General features: G+C 43.0%; 2 protein-coding genes across 9 annotated transcripts in view; one reads left to right on the forward strand and one right to left on the reverse strand.

Moving 5' to 3' along the window:
- Nucleotides 1-10,745, forward strand: part of ATG16L2 (autophagy related 16 like 2) — a 28,824-nt gene extending 18,079 nt beyond the window's left edge. The window contains exons 18-19 of one of the 3 annotated variants that reach the window (XR_004262901.1): nucleotides 6,930-7,055; nucleotides 9,539-10,745. Coding sequence is in view for 2 of the 3 variants with exons in the window: in XM_032258863.1 (XP_032114754.1) it covers nucleotides 9,539-9,605 (67 nt within the window). In the remaining variant the exon portion in view is untranslated. Of the gene's footprint in view, nucleotides 1-6,929; nucleotides 7,963-9,538 lie in introns of those variants that run through there. The other 2 variants (XM_032258863.1, XM_032258865.1) reach the window with 2 other exon arrangements.
- The window catches only part of FCHSD2 (FCH and double SH3 domains 2), a 302,687-nt gene continuing 287,518 nt past the window's right edge, over nucleotides 3,878-19,046 (reverse strand). For all 6 annotated transcript variants that reach the window (XM_032258857.1, XM_032258855.1, XM_032258859.1 and 3 more), the window contains 7 exons: nucleotides 16,976-17,110; nucleotides 10,462-10,545; nucleotides 10,164-10,341; nucleotides 9,675-9,895; nucleotides 8,527-8,656; nucleotides 7,958-8,040; nucleotides 3,878-5,981 (listed from right to left, as the gene is read on the reverse strand). In XM_032258857.1, the coding sequence (XP_032114748.1) occupies nucleotides 5,898-5,981; nucleotides 7,958-8,040; nucleotides 8,527-8,656; nucleotides 9,675-9,895; nucleotides 10,164-10,341; nucleotides 10,462-10,545; nucleotides 16,976-17,110 (915 nt within the window). In that variant the 3' untranslated portion in view covers nucleotides 3,878-5,897. The remainder of the gene's footprint in view (nucleotides 5,982-7,957; nucleotides 8,041-8,526; nucleotides 8,657-9,674; nucleotides 9,896-10,163; nucleotides 10,342-10,461; nucleotides 10,546-16,975; nucleotides 17,111-19,046) is intronic.

Here is a 19,046-nt window from a genome sequence, read left to right on the forward strand (position 1 = left end):
GTAGGCAGAAGGAAGAGGAGCTCACAAACTGAGCAGAGGAGTTCAGAGGGATATGTCAGTAGCAAGGCTGTTCCTCCCTCCAGCATCTTCAGTCCCATCCAGCAGAGGGGTGAAAATAGACGCTGACAGCCCCTCCGGCTCTCAGCAGTCAGTGCCCAGGTTTTCAGGACTCTGGTTGGGATGCCTGCCTGAATAGTGCCTAGCTCAAATCTGGAATGGCATGCACTCATGGGTATAAAAACTGAGGCCCAGAGATAGGGCAACTCCCTTGGGTCACACAGCAGAGCTGGGATAAGAACCCAGGCCTCTGATTCCCGCTTTTCTAAAAACTGGATTCAGGTTCTAAAGAGGGGCTGGCCGGACCTTGTGAAGGCCTAGTCCTAGGTTCTCCAGTTCTGTCTTCCTGGGAGATCTTGGGCAGGTCACAGTGACTTCCAGGCTCTCCCACCTGTGAAACTTCCTGCCCCAAGCCTCCCTAAAGGTGACATGGCTCTTCTGCCCAGCTGGTCTGTAGGCATGAGGACCATAGCCTCTGCCTGCCCTGCCCAATCTCAGGCCTTAGTGAGCCTGAGATCCCAGTGAGGGAGAAATGACAGATGCCCCTATCCTGTGCTCCTGCTACCCCTTGGTCATCTCTCAGTCCCTGACTTCAGTCTGCTATTCCCGAGTCTCTCCCACCAGATGCAAGCCTCTTAGTGACAAGGGACAGGGCTCCAGAGACCTGAACATGACCTGGGGCAGCAAATTTGCTGAACTCAATAGAGGTGATCTCCAGAGAGATCTGACACCATCAGATGTGGACCCATTTGTGAGATTCAGACATACCCATGCTTGGATATAGGCCCTTGCACTGGAGGCACATCCACTCATCACAAATATTTTCAGTTTATCTGTACATTACCCTGTTCCATCCTCTTGGATCTTAGAAGTTTGTACTATCTGCTTGTTCCCACTTTACAGATGAGGAAAGCAGGGTCCAGAAGGTGAGGGGATGAGCCTAAGGTCACAGCTAATCTGAGGTGGCATAGGGACTGGAATAAATCTTGACTGTGTTTTCTCTGTCTCTCACAGGAGCAAGTGGTGAAGAGTGAGTTCTGTGTGCAGTGTAGAAGGGCTGTGTGCCCTGTCTCTGAGTTCTTTTCTGTTATGTTTCAACATAAAACAATCCAGGAAAAGGCCAGGCACAGTGGTTCATGCCTGTAATCCCAGCACTTTGGGAGGCTAAGGCAGGTAGATCACCTGAGGTCAGGAGTTTGAAACCAGCCTGGCTAAAATGGAGAAACCTGTTTCTACTAAAAATACAAAAAAATGAGCTGAGTGTGGTGGCGCATGCCTGTAATCCCAGCTACCTGGGAGGCAGGAGAATTGCTTAAACCCAGGAGGTGGAGGTTGCAGTGAGTCAAGATTGCACCATTGCACTCCAGCCTGGGCAACAAGAGGAAAACTTCATCTCAAAATAAATAAATAAATAAATAAAACAACCATTCCAGGAAAATATTCCCAGACCAGAGCTCTCAGAAACAGACATGGCAAAAGTGTGTTTTTTGGCCTCTGGGACCAAGGGAAAATAGTCCAGGAACAAGATGCTCTTTGGCATTCATTTGGTTCTTGGCAGATCAAGCAGTAACAAAGCAAACACGGGAAGAGACTAGGAGTATACTTAAAAGTTGTAGAATTTGGGGATAAATTTTAATCCCCCCCTTCTAAAAGTTCTGTAATTTAGTTATATTTCTGTCATGAAAAACAACTTCACAATGAACAAAATAAATGTGAAGATTCAGAGCAGCTGGATTTCTTCCTAAGGCCACTGAGAGAGGGCTGGGCAGTCATTGGCCACAAAACCAAAAGCTGCCGCTGTGCTCTTCAGGCAGTGAGTGGATTGCGAAGCCTGGGATGCAGTTACAACCTAGAGGATAAGGGTTTGTTTTGTCCCAACTCCCAGTCGGAGAGCCCAGTGGCTTGTTTTCTTTTCAATTTCTTGCCAAAGAAGTCTGTGTATTAGTAAGTCTGGTTTCAAATATTGTGACCTTTTTTGTGTGATGTCTCTGTAGAAACTTAACTGATCCAGGGCATGAGGGTTGGATAAGCCCTTGGAGATCACCTCATTCCATTCCTTTTTTTTTTTTTTTTTTGAGATGGAGTCTCACTCTGTTACCCAGGCTGGAGTGCAGTGGCACGATCTTGGCTCACCGCAACCTCTGCCTCCTGGGTTCAAGCAATTCTCCTGCCTCAGCCTCCTGAGTAGCTGGGATTACAGGTACCTGCCACCATGCCCAGCTAATTTTTATATTTTTAGTATAGATGGGGTTTCACCATGTTGGCTAGGCTGGTCTCGAACTGCTGACCTCAGGTGATCTGCCAGCCTTGGCCTGGGATTACAGGCATGAGCTACTGTGCCTAGCCATCATTCCATTCCTTTTAAAGTTGGAGATGTGGCAGCTCAGAGGGAAAGGTCTTCCATCCAAGCAGGGTCAGGGCTAAGGTCAGTTGATGTCCTCCCACTGGGTCTCTGGCTTGTGGATGTAGCTAGGGTGATGGGTCAGAGAGGAAGGGGATCTAGGTGGTGTGCTGAGAACCTGTGGCCTGATTGTATCATCCATTAAGTCAGTTCCTCTGATGAAGGAGACCAAAATTTAGCTATGATGCTGGGGTAAGGCAGTTAGCTCAGCTCTGCCCTTGGTCACAGATAGCACCTTCAGTACTGAAAGCAGCTTTCACTGGTAGGGAAGGCAGAAGATGGAAATGACGTTTCATATATCCTGACAGCCCTTCCCAGAGTTTTGGTAGAGCACTTCACACACATTCTTTCCCTTGGGCCTTATGACAACCTTGTGCATTACTGTGGGCCTGGAAGATTATCAAGGACCCTAGTTCTGAAGGGAAGGACACTGAGAAGAAGCAGGAGAGGTGGTGGTGAAAAGAATTTGTGGTGACCAGCCTGTGCCACACACTTTATATGGCCTTCCTGGAGCCAGGCTTTTTCTCAGGTTCCAGATGAGGACACAGGCTCAGCCCCCATGGCTGTCAATTGGTGGAGCCATGATTTAACCCAGACCTCCTGGATCCCAAGTCCATCTGCTGTTGGGAGTGCAAATGGGTACAGTTCTTATAGGAGACCAATTTGGCAAAATCTAACAACATTAAATACACACATACCCTTTTCTCTCAAATTCCACACTTAGGAATCTATCCAACATTTATACCGGAACATTTTTACATAAACAAGCAGTATGTATAAGTCTTATGCCCAGGAAAATGTCTGGAAAAATGCTTACTCCATGTCCCCAGCTTCTGTGGGGCCCTTCCCCAAACAGGCTGTGTCCTGGTTCTCAGTGTGGCTGGCTGGAAGCCAGAGGGACTCAGCCTTTAACTCAGAATGCTCCATCCATGCCTAGGACAGATAAAATCTCCTTTCACATGATTCATTACTCCTTAGGGTGGAGGTTTAGGAAAGGGGCGAGGCATCCAAACTGCCCACTTCCTGAAAGTCAGTGGTCACATCCGGCATGGGGACTTCAGTGACCTTCCTCTCACTCCTCCAGCAACCGAATCAGAGCTCCCTGCTCAGCTGCCTCTATGCTATCTGCCCCTCCTTTCTAGCATGTGTCCCACAGTACCGTCCCTCACGTATTTATTTTTCTTCTCATGGGAAAAGCAAAGACCATAACCTATTTATTGCCATCTCTAGTACTCAAGATACTACACCTAACATATGGGTGGCTTCAGGGATTTGTTTGTCTCATGGATGGATTAATTTAGTTTCTCCTCTCTATGTCTTTAACTAGTTTAAAGCAGGGCCCAGGAATATCTTTATAAGAAGCATGGGCTTTCTGGAAAAGTCTATTTACCCAAATCTTTCTATATTAAAACTTAGAAAACATAATTCCATTTTTTTTATTATTCAACATTTTATACATAATAAATACAAATTTTTTACAGCCACTGTAAAGAAAGCACATCTGCACAGAGGCTCCCTCCGAGCCCTGACCTGTGCACTGTGGTGCTGGATTCCGTGTCCTGGATGGAGGGGTTATTTTTGAAAAAGGAGGCATATTTTCACAACTTTGTTTTTTAAAATAAAATTAGCAGCTCTTCCAAAAAATATTTAAAATATAACAAAAGATTTCAAATAACCATCTGAGGCTGTGGAAAACCCAAATTCAAGGACAATTTGGCTAGCTAAAGAGAGAATACAAGACTGGGTGGTAAGAACTGCTCTATTTAGTAGGCATTTGAAGATTTTTAATATGTTAGCAAACTTTAAAATCTTAAAAACCACCCTTTTTTAAACTTAAGAATAAGTTTGATAAACACAAAAGACCTCAAATAGATCAACAGGTTAAGAAATGTAAAAAAAAACAACAACAAAAGAAACCCAAATCATGGAGAAGATTCATCAATGGGTATTGTCACTGAAGTGATCAAAGAACTAAAAATTTCTTCAGCTATGACCTTACTTTTGGTCAAAAATCCCATGGGGACATTTGGCAAGCATTTCAAGTTTTTTAAGATTCTTAGGAGGGATGGAGTTTTCTAAGCATAATACAACTTTTAGATTAAATTCTGCAAATTTGACTCCTTAATCAAGGGGGAAAAAAACCCACAACTGGCAAACATCCCTTAGTCCCCAGGTATCACGCTCCCTACCTTCCACAGGAGCAGAGGGTGGAGAGCCAGTACCCAACTTGGGCATCTGCTGCTGCAGGCTTGCTGGCCTGCAGAAGGCCACTCCTGGCTTTCCCTGTGACACACAGAAGACACTTGTCTTTTCCTGGTCAATCTGTAGCTGTGCAGAGTGTACAATCCTTCAGTCCTTTCTCACAGGAAGCTGGTTTCCTCCACAGTCCCCCAGGTTCTTCCTTCCAAGGAAATGTGAGGGTAGTGGGACCTGGATGCTGCATTTTCCACCGTAGCAGTTGGTCTGGACCAGCCACAGCCTGGCTGTCTGGGCTGGTCTGCTGGCTTGGGAATAAAATAATGCCAGGGGCCTCCCCAGTAGAGAAGCTCAACAATGCAGGTATGTATCCTCAACTTATCTAGACATTCAGATTCTAAGGATACTGGTAAGAAGACTATATGCTGTAAAAATTAAGATGAAAAATACCCAAATACAAAAGAACATTATATTGGCTAATTTCAGATCTGGAAGCTCCATTTCTGCTTTAGCTGTAGCCTCTTTTCTATTAGTCTTTGTGATGGACAAGATGTGGCTACTAGTTTAGCCCCTTCATATTAGCTCCGCTAATTCTAAATGAATGGCATAGATATTAATATGAAGGACACTGTTATTTTAAGTCTGTTAGTTGTGGAAGAGATGTGCGTTAATGCAATTGGTGCTAAATTCAGGGCAGTCCAATTTTCCCAGTAAGGTTTTACTTTCTCAGTCTGGGGACTAACCTTGGGGAGGAGCCAGCCTCTCCTGAAATCCCTCCTTCTGTTTCCTTGTGTAGCCAACATGATCTGATTAATTCTCAATCAGATGAGCAAAAGCCACTTGAAGAAAGATGAAAATCTTTGCCACATTCTTGTGGCCACAGTAATATACTGTACGAGTGTACATGATCAGTAATTTTGGGACTGTGCCCTGGAATGAGGCCTGGTCTTGAGTTTCATATAAAAACGGACCACTGTTAGGCACGAGGGATGCCCCCCTCTCTTCTGGGGTCCGCTAGGATTTGTGCTATGGTAGGAGAGATGACATAGAAAATGACAACAAAAAAAAGGCACGAAATATTCAAAATGTGGGAGGAGTCTACCAGGCCACCCAGTCACACATAATCCTCCTTGTTTTTGCTCTGTTCAAGAGTCATCATCATGCAAAGGTGCCTAAAAAACAAGACTGGCCAAACTCTAAGCCTGGCCTTGATTGTAGCAGTAATGGATGGGCAAGCCCATCATCACACCAGTGTGATTTCCACATCTTCAATCTTCTCTGCTGGCCTTCGGTGATTCTGTGTAGGTGGAGGGGGAGCTGCCCGGACCTGAGCAGGAAACAATTATGTAGACTGTCAATCAGTTCCTGACTCAGTATCTGAAGCATTCCCAAAACCTAATCACTTACCTGTCTAAGGACATGGGCAGCCTAGGGGTCTCAAAAATGCTGTAAGCACATGCTTTACTCTTCACTGTTTCCTACACTGAGAAGCAGTTGTTCTTAATGAAATGTCAAGCCCACAAATCAGCTTCTTGCCTAAGCTAAAAACCTCATGGGCACAAGAGTCCCATGACTAAGATTCTAGCACATCGTCCAAACCAAAGGTCTGGTTGGAAGCAAGGGAGAGCAACACTTAGAGAAATGAAACATTTTAGCATGTCTTGGGAGAAGAGTTACAAAAGACAAGGGTTAAGTTGTGAAGGGCCTTATTAAACCATGTTTAAAAATCTGTGCTTTAAGAAGAAAAAAAAAACCTAAAAAAAAATCTGTGCTTTATTCTGTAGGCAAAAGAGGAGTTTTTGGTGGATTTTAAGCAATATCAGATCTGTGAAAAGATGACTCAGGTAACAACTGGAGAAAAGATCAGAGGCAAGCAAGAGTTCAAGTAAGAAGCCAACTTAGGAGACTTTTGTAGTCCCCTGAATGAGAGTTGACAATAGCCCAAACTAGGGTACTGGCAGTAGGGGAAGTAGAGAAGTGGAAAGATTTGTGAGCTGTCTGCAAGGTATACCTGGTAGGATTTCGGGATGACTGTGGGAGGCAGGGCCAGGAGGTATTAAGAATGATGCCAGAACACCAGTAGGATGGGGAGTTCCATTTACTAAGATTGGCAATATGGGAGTAGAAAATGTCTGGGAAGGAACATAACTCATTCTTGCTGAGTTTTGGGGTTCTGGGACATATAAACTAAGACATCCACAAATCTGAAGCTCAGAGAAGAGATTGGATTGGCAGTTATAAATCAGATTTGCTGATATATAAATGGTTAACGTAGCTGTGGAAGTAGATGAGGTCACTTGGCAAGAGTGCTTTGAATAACTTCAAGAGAAGTGGCCCAGAGACAGAACCACGAGAAGAATCAGCAGAGATGGGTGGAAGCCAGGCTGCAAACCACAGAAAGGTAGTACCAGAGAGGAAGAAAGCAAATGAGGCAAGTATGGAAAGGCACATCAGTCCACTGCTCTCCATTCCCACTCTTACCTACCAGTCTACGCTGCTACCACCTCTTTCTTGGATGCTGCTCCAGCCTCCTAATCGCTCCCTATGTCCTTTCTCCCACCTCAATCCACTTAGCTGCCATAGTGATGCTTTAAAAATACACCAGCCACAACACTGGGCTTACCACCTTACAATGGCTTCCGATCTCATTTGGGATAAAGACTCAAGTCCTTAACAAGGCACTCAATACACATCTGCTGAATGAATGAAACCAAAGGAAGCCAGTGGTAAAGGAATGGTATAAAAAGCTAATAGGTCAAGGAAAATAAATTGCAAAGTATCCAAATGGATTACCAATGTGAAAGTTATGACCTTGGAGTGCAGTGATGGGTGGAATGCAGATGGCAGCAGAGTGAAGGGTGAGTAGAGGTGACTTTGCAAGAATATATTCACCCTGAGAATAGACATTCTTTGAGGCCATGAAGTTAGCTTATTATTTCATCTCAATATTCGTCAAAGAGGCAAACAGAGGCCTGGAAAATTAAATGCTTACTAAAAAAAAAGTGTTTCACAATTAGCCCGCTTTAATGCTCTAAAGCTTGTTCTGATCTAAATACACTTTCATAGTCATCATCTTGCAATCTCACCATGGCTCAATGAAAAAAATTCCGGTGTAGATTAAATGTTCCAAGATGAGTTGATTTCTATGGCCTTCCTTTTCAATAGCTCTTTTTACCTTCCCAAACCCAGTTCATCCTTGTTTGGCAGTCAGTAAACACATGTAGACAACGAGGAAACATTAATTCCTTACTTTCAATTTGGAAGAACTATGCAATCTATAATCCTGTGAGATAGGAGACTTACAGGTCGTAGTTTGCCATATGAGGTCTCAGGAGTGTGCCTTGATGCCTGTGAGAATCCTGATGACTCAGCATGAAGGCTGTTTTCTAAGGGAGAAAACCAAAGAAGCTCATTTTACTTGAGCTGTTGAGCAATAAAAATGCTAATGCAAGGCCTGTATGGTAGCTCAAGCCTGCAATCCCAGCACTTTGGGATACTGAGGTGGGAGGATCACTTGAGGCCAAGTGTTTAAGGGTGCAGTGAGCTATGACCCCCCCCCCACTGCACTCCAGCCTAGGTGACAGAATAATACCCTGTCTCCACAAAAAATACGAAAATTAGCTGTGTCTGGTGGTGCATGCCTGTATTCCTAGCTACTTGGAAGGCTGAGGCGGGAGGATCACTTGAGCCCAGGAATTAGGTTGCTGTGAGCTGTGATCATGCCACTGAACACCAGCTTGGGTGACAGAGTGAGACCCTGTCTCCAAAAGGAAAAAAGAAAAAAAATGAATGCAGTTTTGTTTGTCCTTCAGGCAAATATGTAGATTTCTGAAGTGAAAATGCATTTAGACCCATGCCCAGGAAACCCTTACCGTTTGCTGAAGGAGACCGGGGAAAGTACAGGGAGCTCCTCTTATCTGGGCTGGGGTACGGGCTGCTGGGAGGCTGGTCGTACAGTGGCAGTGGAGGCAGGGAGGCGTGTGGCTTGGGGGAAGGAGAGATCTGCAGCAAAGGGAAGAGAGGTTACCGGGTGCTCAAGCCCAGGAAGGAGAGCCTGGCTGCTTCTCTGACTGCTCTGTACATATCCCTTTTCTCTGAAGCAAAGCTGACTACTGAAACTTGTCAACCTCATTAGAAGCAAATGAGCATTATTAACCACCCCAAGCCCTAATTCTGCATTGCAGTTCACTTTTTCCTCTTACAAATCTCATCACATTACTGATTTTAGTTTATCTTTAACAGTTATCAAATGAAGTCACTCTCTAGGGTTCTACTGAAAATGCACCAAATTAGTCAATTCAGTAAATTTAGCAAAGAACAACAACAAAAGGGACAAGTTGGATTTTTTTGGGTGAAGATAAAATACCTAGCACAAAACAGGTTTTATGCATGTTAGGCTAAGGGGTCACAATCACCATGGAAACAAGATCAGCAAACACGATCCTTCTTCCTCTACCTATCTGGCATGCAGTGATAGATGCCTGAGGGGGAAAAACTAAACTCTGACTGAATTAGGGGTTTCCTTTAAAGGCTGTTTCCCTGTGATGAACTAAGTCTAGCCACTTGAGTGGGGAATGGGGGCTCTAGCAGGCTTATTAATTCTCTGAAATAGATTGGCAGGACCTGGGCTAGGCAGGGAGGCTCTGACAGTGAGGAAGAGAGAGAGCCAGCTAAGAGTTTTACTACATAAATTAACCACAGAGCAATGCCTTCCCTCTTCAGTTTGTTTCTTTCTCTCCACCAGAATGATCTTTGGTATGTCACATATAATTTGGCATTTTGGTTAACCAACTCAAGGATGAGAATGTGGGAAGATGGAGGTGTGGGAGGATGGCCATATTCCACAAGGGACTGACTGACAAGTCTCTGGTTTCACAAATGCAGTTTTGCAGACACTGGCAACCAAGGATCGGTGAGGGTAAGGCAGAGACTGCAGCCCACTTTTGTGTGAGTCCATAGACTGCTTGGGAGCAATTTTCTTTAAACATCTTTAAATTCAACTGTTTCTCCTCTCATGTACCTGAATCTCTCTCATCCATGGAGTGTCACCATTTTCTGAGGCTGAAAGTTCTTCCACTAGCACCGATGGAAAAACTCCAATCCGCCCATTGAATTCCCCTTCCCAGAAGCCATCGTCATCTTGGTTTTCTTTGTTCAAGATACGGATTATTGCTCCCTCAGGAAAAGATAACTCATCATCTGTCTGGCCCTCGTAATCATAAAGTGCTTTCACAAAACAGACTAGGGAGCAAGAGAAAGACAAATCTGGTAAGATAATTGACAGCTGGTTGCTTCTGCAACCACCCCTATGCTCACATGACAACTAAAAGAGCATCGTACAGAATAGGATTAAAGTTGTAATATTTTTACTCACTGATGATCAACTTTAGGGTTCTACTATACAGGACAAATGTGACTAAATAAAGGGAAGCATACTATAGGACAGGAGCACAGTTGTGGTTTTAGGTCAAATGTGACCAAATAAAGAGTGCCTTGTTTCAGTCTTTACCACTGGCATCTCCGTTGAGGCTGCCTGAAACGAGTTCTGCTTCTGTGGAATTGCTGGACGTGTGTGACCGACTGTCCAAAGTGGCCAGGGACTGCAGCATGCTCAGGAGGCTGTTCGAGGTGGGAAACTGTAGGTACTTTTCTGGCACATAACCCACTTGGCCAACTTTATTTCGAGCCTGGGTAAAAGACATGTGACAAAACAAGTTTACACACACAATTCAGGCAGGGCACAACAAAGACCAAAACAAACTCCTAAAAATGTCACAAGAAGGGGCGATATGAGCAAAGGAATATACCTTTACCCAGTCTTCCATATCTCCATCTTCAATCACTTCTAACACCTCATGTTCCTCAATGGTCAACTCATCTGGTTGAGAAGCCTGCAATGTAGGATGGTCATGGACAAAATTAAAAAGGTTAGATAAGGAGCAGATGTGAGCTGATCATGACAAAAACTGGGGATCAAAATATTGAAATGATTTTGAAAAACATGTTGAACATAAAAATTTAAATGCTGTAAAACTATCATAATGAAGTGGAGTTTTACTTTAAAAAACTAAACAAAACCATAATAAAAACTGAAGGAACTGAATCCTCAAGAGGCAATGAGTTTCAATGAACAGAACATGTGAGCCTAGGTAACATAGCAAGATCCCATCTCTACCAATAAATAAATAAATAAAATTAGTCAGGCATAGTGGAACATGCCTGTAGCCCCAGCTACTACTCGGGAAGCTGAGGTAGGAGGATCGCTTGAGCCTGGGAGGTTGAGGCTGCTGTGAGCCATGAGCATGCCACTGCACTCCAGCCTGGGCAACAGAGCGATACCCTGTCTCTGAACAAACAAACAAAAAAGAGCACTTCCTGGAAGCAGAGGATCCGGGTTCCAACCCCAGCTTCTGTATCAAGCTATTCAACTTGATGCATCCATTCCTTTAAAATGACAATCCTGCCATTCTCTGGATGATGTAAGAGTCAATGTGGGACGAAAAAGCATAGAACTGTGATGATTTGGGAAGCAAAGGCAAAGGAGAAGGCACTGAATCAGAACTGCTACCAGAGGGCTGCCATGGACAAGCATGCAGTGAAAATGCAAAGAACTATGTACATGAATTTGATGATGGTGGGTGCAGTGCCTAGGATTGATCTGGAATCACTGTAAAGCAGTGGCCAAAAGAAGAAAATTGTAGGAAAGGAAATGATTGAGATCAGTCATGGTTTGGATTTTTTATGCTCCAACTTAACTGTGGAAACTGGGCTGATCCACTTGCGTTCTACTGCACAAGCTGCTAACTGTAATGGTTTCATTATCCCTGACAGCAGCAGTCCACCAGCATCAGCCACCCACATGTTGCCCTTGAGATGCCAAATCTGCGAGAAAACTCTCTGAAGCTCCACAGAGGGGCTGGGAAGGCTGTGTGTCTTTGCTTCCTAAGAGCCTTCCCTGTCATGTGTGATAGGTAGGGGCTGCTGGCTTCTGGCTCTCTAGAAAACACTATTAAAAGCTTTCACCCAAGACCCAAGATCAGTTAAAACCATCACCTAAGACCATAAAGCTTTTCAAATCTCACAATCTCAAAGTGTAAAATTAACTCCAAGTTACATAAATAAAATAAGGCAAAAAAGGGGTCATTTTCAAGATTCATTTCCCATTTTATGAACATTAAAACATTTCATCAAAACCAAGATTCTGGATGTTGTCATTAGCTCCCTGAGACAGAAAAATAATATTGAGGATGGCTAACCAGTCACAGAATACACCAAGGCCAGATTTTAAATTACTTCTTATCTCAAAATATGAGGAAAAAACCCACTCATTTACTCTTGATAGCTTTTCCAGTGGAATTGCTACACTACTCTGAAACCATACTGTGCCTTGAATATGGCAGCAATAGGCACTTTTGTAATAAAAATGTTTTCCACGGCAAGACCTAAAATGTATCAATACATCCAGACATTAATGTGTGTGACAGCAAACCAGGGGAGGTAATACACTTTTAAATATACTGATGCCCTTATAAAAAGCTATGGAGAGGCTGCATGAGGTGGCTCAGGCATATAATCCAAGCATTTGGGAGGGTGAGGTGGGTGGATCACTTGAGGCCAGGAGTTCGAGACCAGCCTGGGCAACATGGAGAAACCCTGTCTCTATGAAAAATGCAAAAAATTATGTGGGTGTGGTGGTGTGTGCCTGTAATCCCAGCTTCTAGGCTGAGGCTGAGGTGGGAGGATCACTTGAACGGGAAGCAGAGGTTGGAATGAACCAAGATCCTGCCACTGTACTCCAGCTTGAGCAACGGAGTGAGACCCTGTCAAAAAAAAAAAAAAAAAAAAAGGCATGGAGGTCCATGTGTGTTTTTTAACACTGCAGTGCTAGTTGTCCAATGTAAGCAGACATTAGCTTGATCATCCCATCCTAACGCAGTGATAACCAATTCTTTCACCTTACAAGGTCAAGTCTGTTGCATGGCAATCAAGACCCTGCAGAGTTTGGTCTCTGTGGGCCTCTTGATGCTTTGGCCCCTGCACACACTCCTGTTCTCTGCGCATACCATGTTCTGCCTTGCCTCTGTGTCACGTGTTCAGTCCAGCAGGCTCCGTTCCCTCTTTCCTATCTGATGAATGGACTTAGATTACTGTGGGTTTAAGTCCAGCTTCAGTATGTTTTTATGGGCAAGTGACCTAAGATGTTTTTGAACATCAGTTTTCTTTTTTCCTACTAGAATATAAGCTCTATGAGGGCAGAGATTTTTGTCTCTTTTGATCAATGCTATATCCCAGAGCCTAGAAAAGCCCACAGCACTGATACATGGGAGGTGCTCAAGCACTATGTGTTTAATGAATGGGGTGTTTGATAATATCTTCCTCATAGGGTTATCGAAGAGATTACAAATAAATAAATAAATAATAGTAGTTAACGATTAATTTTGATTTGAGACCGAGTGTATGTTTTCCCAGACTACCCATGATGAGTAAGTTGTTCCTCCTTTTGTTCTTAAAAGGCTCTGAGCCGGGCGCGGTGGCTCACGCCTGTAATCCCAGCACTTTGGGAGGCCGAGGCGGGTGGATCATGAGGTCAAGAGATCGAGACCATCCTGGTCAACATAGTGAAACCCCATCTCTACTAAAAATACAAAAAATCAGCTGGGCATGGTGGTGCATGCCTGTAATCCCAGCTACTCAGGAGGCTGAGGCAGGAGAATTGCCTGAACCCAGGAGGCGGAGGTTGCGGTGAGCTGAGATCGCGCCATTGCACTCCAGCCTGGGCAACAAGAGCGAAACTCCGTCTCCAAAAAAAAAAAAAAAAAAAAAAAAAAAAAGGCTCTGAGAGTACCAGTAACACTGACTACCATGATGCTTGTCCTTGTGAGCTTTCTAGTAGAAACACTTAATTAGATAGGGACATGTTTCTTCTCACCCCAACTAAAGACAGTAAGTGAGCGGTAAGTAGTTATTAAATACACACATGCTCTTATACTGTCTCCTTAAGTCCTAGTATCCAGTGACAACCAGAGTTGACAATATCTCTCCAAATTTCCTGTATTTCTTTTAAAACAATATGCTTTTCCTGATTATATCATACATGTTCATTGTAGAAAAGCTGGAAAATATGCATAATTGAGATATCATGGTACATACAATTTGGTATCCTACCTTTTAATTTGATATTAGGACATAAGGGTTTCTTCTTATATAGAAAAACTCTTTTTTTTTTTTTGAGACAGAGTTTCACTTTTGTGGCCCAGGCTGGGGTGCAATGCTGTGATCTCAGGTTACCACAACCTCTGCCTCCCAGGTTCAAGTGATTCTCCTGCCTCAGCCTCTCGAATAGCTGGGGTTACAGGCATGTGCCACTACGCTCAGGTAATTTTTGTATTTTTAGTAGAGACAGGGTTTCTCTATGTTGGTCAGGCTGGTCTCAAACTCCCGACCTCAGGTGATCCACCCAGCCTGGTGGAAAAACTCTAATATAAATTTCAATAATCTTAATAATATTTTATGTTATGGCTATAGTATATGAATTAGACATTTAATTATTCTCATTGGACTGCCAAATTTAAGTTTTTTAAATATATTTTTTAGAAGCAGGGTCTCACTCTGTCACCCAGGCTGGAGTGCAATGGTGTAATCATGGCTCACTGCAGTCTCGATCTCCTGGGTTCCAGTGATCCTCCTGCCTCAGCCTCCTGAACAGCTAGGACTATAGGCATGTGCCACCATGACCAGCTACTTTAAAAATTTTTTTGTAGAGACCAGGTTTTGCTTTGTTGCCCAGGCTGGTCTTAAACTCCTGGCTTCAAGTGATCTTCCCACTTTGGCCTCCCAAAATGTTGAGATTACAGGCATGAGCCATCACACCCAGTCATGAGCTCTATTATCCTCATTGATGTCTCTATCAGAATGAAGGCAAGGGAAAGATTAATTTGTTCATGCCTTCTTTCTATCATTCAAGTATTCATTCCACAATTATTTACTGATGACCTACTACGTGCTCAGCATTGTCCTAGGGGCCGAAGACACACAGACGAGATAAACATATAGAGACAAAATTTCTCCCTTCATGGACCTTTAGTGGGGAGTCAGACAAAGAAATATGAAAACTAAGATTAAGTTTGGCTGGCAGAAGTGCCATATATTATAAAGCAGTACTATATGAAAGGACATTTTTGTATCCAAAACATTTTTCTATATTATGATTTATTTCCTTAGGATGGATGCTAATAGGGTCAAAAGTTAATAACATTCTTAGGCTTCTGACTCTAACCTTATTTATTTATTTATTTATTTATTTATTTATTTTTTTGAGATAGAGTCTTGCTCTGTCACCCAGGCTGGAGTGCAATGGCGCGATCTTGGCTAGCTGCAACCTCTCAGGTTCAAGCAATTCTCCTGACTCAGCCTCCCTAGTAGCTGAGGTTACAGGTGCCCACCACCACACCCACCTAGTTTTTGTATTTTTAGTAGAGACAGGGTTTCACTGTGTTGGTCAGGCCAGTCTCAAACTCCTAACCTCAGTGATCTACCCCCCTTGGTCTCCCAAAGTGCTGGGATCACAAGTGTGAGCCACTGTGCCTGGCCAACTCTAACCATTAAATATAGCTTTCTTTGTTCTCACCAGATTATTCGAGGCCTCCTTTTTGGTCTGGACTATACGAATTATGATTAGGCTTAAAGTCAGTCCTTCTCTATTCTAATCTATCCTCTAGAATATCTATTCCACGACCAGGTTACCTTCTTACAAGTCCAATCTGATTTCAGGCCATCTAAGGATCTTCCCAGCCAAGATAAAAACCAAACCTCTAAGTCTGGTACACAAGGCCCTTTACTATCTGATAACAGACACCTTTACGCACAGCTCCTCTGTTCTCCCGAGGATGCTCCACTGAATTTAACACTTCCTGAACACCCCACACTCTCATCACACTCTGTCTCTATACCTGCTGTTCTCTTTGCTTAGAAGGCTCTTTCCCTACCTTCTCACTGCATTTAGAAAGGTCTTAAATCTCATGATCCAATTTAGATGCCATCTCATAAAATTTCTCCCAATGATCACAGGTAGAGTTAGTGGCTCTACCTTTATTATAAATCTTTTCACACTTGTTCTATTTTTCCAGTTTAATATTTATCCCTTCCTAGACTGTCCATACCTAGAGGGGAGAGATAATGTCACATTCATTCTGGCATTCCCCCAAATATATAACATATTGGATACTCTATATGTTTATTCAATGATTAACTGACTAAATAGATGTTCATAGTCTAATGCAGGGAAGTGCCTGGGATATGCCAACAGAGAGAATGTTGAATGAATGTCAACGGTTTAAAATCACTTGGACACTTAGGAATCTCTCTATTTAAGGACCTTAAATTTTAGTTCTGGGATGTTCAAGTAAATATAATAATGGGAGGTGGTATCAGGAAACAATTCCAATGCTAGTTTTATAATATCCTGTAATATCTTTCCAAGTATCTGAGATGATTTTAAATTTTCAAAAGATTATCAAAACAATTTACATTGAGAAAAAATGCTAACACCTTCAATGAACAGGAACTATTATGAATTTAAATATAAAATGAGAGGAATCACTGATATTGAAGAGTGAATACTGCCACCTTTTGGCTACACGGGGAAGTGGCAGTAGGACTGAATCTGTCCAGTGCATGACAGGTGGATTCTCTCCAGGCCTTCCTTTTCTGATAGCCTTCCGCATTGCCCCCTCTCACGCATACCTCCACCAGAACAGGGGCAAGAGAAGATTCATGCATTCATGCCTCTCTTCCAACATTCATATATTCATCCCACAATTATTTACTGATGACCCACTACAGCTGGCCATCATCCTTGGGGCTGAAGACCCGCAGACAGGGTACACATACACAGACAAAATTTCTGCCTTCGTGGACCTTTAGTGGAGTGTCAAAGAAATATGAAAATAAATAAGAGTAAGTTTGGCTGGGCAGAAGTGCTATATAATAAATAAAAGAGGCAATGGGATAACAAGTTGTGACTGAGGAGTTGGTTATTTATTTAGGTGGTTATGGGTGATTTTAGGAGGCACTATTTGAGCTGAACTTCAATGAGGAGCAAGGGGCAACCAACTGAGATTTGGGGGTAAAAAAGAGTTCTAGGCAGAGGGAGTGGCAAGTGAAACATGCCAAGTCAGAGGCTGAACTCATCACCATTCTGTTATGTTGTTAATCTAGTAACAATTTTATGCTAAGTACAGCTTGAGAGACTGGATGGATACAGTCATGTGTATCCTCACAGTTAATCAGAATTTAATAACAATATGTTGGAGAAATACAAACCTTGTAGGAATAAACAACTTTGCAGGTGAGTGGATAATTTCTTAAGGTGCCAGAAGGGCTGGAACTGCTATCGTCGAAAACATCCATGTTATCTTCAAACTCTTCTCCTTCTTCTCTTTCAGTATCTGCATTAAGCTATGAAAAATTAGAAACCAATGGCTAGTTTCCTTACTTCAAGAAAATGGCTGAAAGCAGGAAAAACACTTAAAATCTAATTGTTTCAAAATGTTAATTTGCCTTTTAACTCTACATAAAAATGACTATCTTTTGCACTTACATTTTTCATGTTATGAGAGAACAGAGTTTTTTGTTTTTTGTTTTTTTTTTGAGACAAAGTCTCGCTCTGTCATCCAGGCTGGAGCAACCTCTGCCTCCCAGGTTCAAGTGATTCTAGTGCCTCAGCCTCCCGAGTAGCTGGGATTACAGGTGCCCACCACCACACCTAGCTAATTTTTTTGTATTTTTAGTAGAGATGGAGTTTCACCATGTTGGCCCAGCTGGTCTTGAACTCCTGGCCTCAAGTGATCCACCCGCTTCAGCCTCCCAACATGCTGGGATTACAGGCGTGAGCCACTGCACCAGGCCTAGGATAGATTTTTTTTCTTCTTTTTTTTTTTTTTTTTTTTAAGACTGAGTCTAGCTCTGTCGCCAGGCTGGAGTGCAGTGGCCCGATCTTGGCTCACTGCAACCTCCACCTCCTGTGTTCAAGTGATTCTCCTGCCTCAGCCTCCTGAGTAGCTGGGATTACAGGCACATGCCACCAAACCCAGCTAATTTTTGTATTTTAAGTAGAGATGGGGTTTCACCATGTTGGCCAGGATGGTCTTGATCTCCGGACCTTGTGATCCACCCACTTTGGCCTCCCAAAGTACTAGGATTATATGCATGAGCCACTGCGCCTGGCGACAGAGATTTTTTTTTTTTTTTTTAATCAAGAGGGAAGTTTCTGTCGAATACATAAGAAATATTTATCAGTGACCTTTCACTTTTCACTGTTAAGTACTGACTGACAAAGGCCTCTAAATTTTTTTTTTTTTTTTTTTTTTTTTTTTTTTGAGACGGAGTTTCACTCATGTTACCCAGGCTAGAGTGCAATGGCGCAATCTCGGCTCACAGCAACCTCCGCCTCCTGGGTTCAGGCAATTCTCCTGCCTCAGCCTCCTGAGTAGCTGGGACTACAGGCACGCACCACCATGCCCAGTTGATTTTTTTTTGTATTTTTTTTTAGTAGAGACGGGGTTTCACCATGTTGACCAGGATGGTCTCGATCTCTTGACCTCGTGATCCACCCGCCTCGGCCTCCCAAAGTGCTGGGATTACAGGCGTGAGCCACCGCGCCCGGCCCTAGGCCTCTAAATTTTAACTGATCATGTTAGTAAACATTAAAAATGTTTCAGGCCTCACCTGGACAACATGGCGAAACCCCATCTCTACTAAAAATAGAGAGAAAAACATGTAGCCAGGCATGGTGGTACATGCCTGGAGTCCCAGCTACTTGAAAGGCTGAGGCAGGAGAATTGCTTGAATCCAGGAAGTGGAGGCTACAGTAAGCTAAGATTGCGCTACTGCACTCCAGCTGGTGACAGAGTGTGGCTCTGTCTCAAAAAAAAATAAAAAAAGGTTGCTAAGTGCTACCAAGGAGGTGGAGAACAGGATTATTTATGGCTGATAGAAATGTGAATTCATATATCCTTTTGAAAAAATAACCTGTCTACTGAAATTAAAAACTAAACATACCACTTGATCTAGCAATTCTACTTTTATGAATACATCATGGGAAAATAAAAGCACCAAGGCATAAGACTACATATTTTAAGATGTTTACTGCAACACTGCCTGTAGTAACAAAAGCCTGGACACAATCTATATGTCCATCAACAGGAGAATGTTTGAATGCACTCTGATGCATCCATATTATAGATTAGTAACACTCATAAAAAATAAAGTTTGTCAAGTATGTGAAAACACGCTCAATATCATTAGAGAAATGCAAATCAAAACCACAATGAGATACCATCTCACACTAGTCAAAATGGCTCTTTTTTTTTTTTTTTTTTTTTTTTTTTTTTTT

The sequence above is a fragment of the Sapajus apella genome, unplaced genomic scaffold, assembly GCF_009761245.1.
Source record: "Sapajus apella isolate SASKATOON/1434 unplaced genomic scaffold, GSC_monkey_1.0 scaffold106, whole genome shotgun sequence".
In the NCBI taxonomy this organism is placed as follows: domain Eukaryota; kingdom Metazoa; phylum Chordata; class Mammalia; order Primates; family Cebidae; genus Sapajus; species Sapajus apella.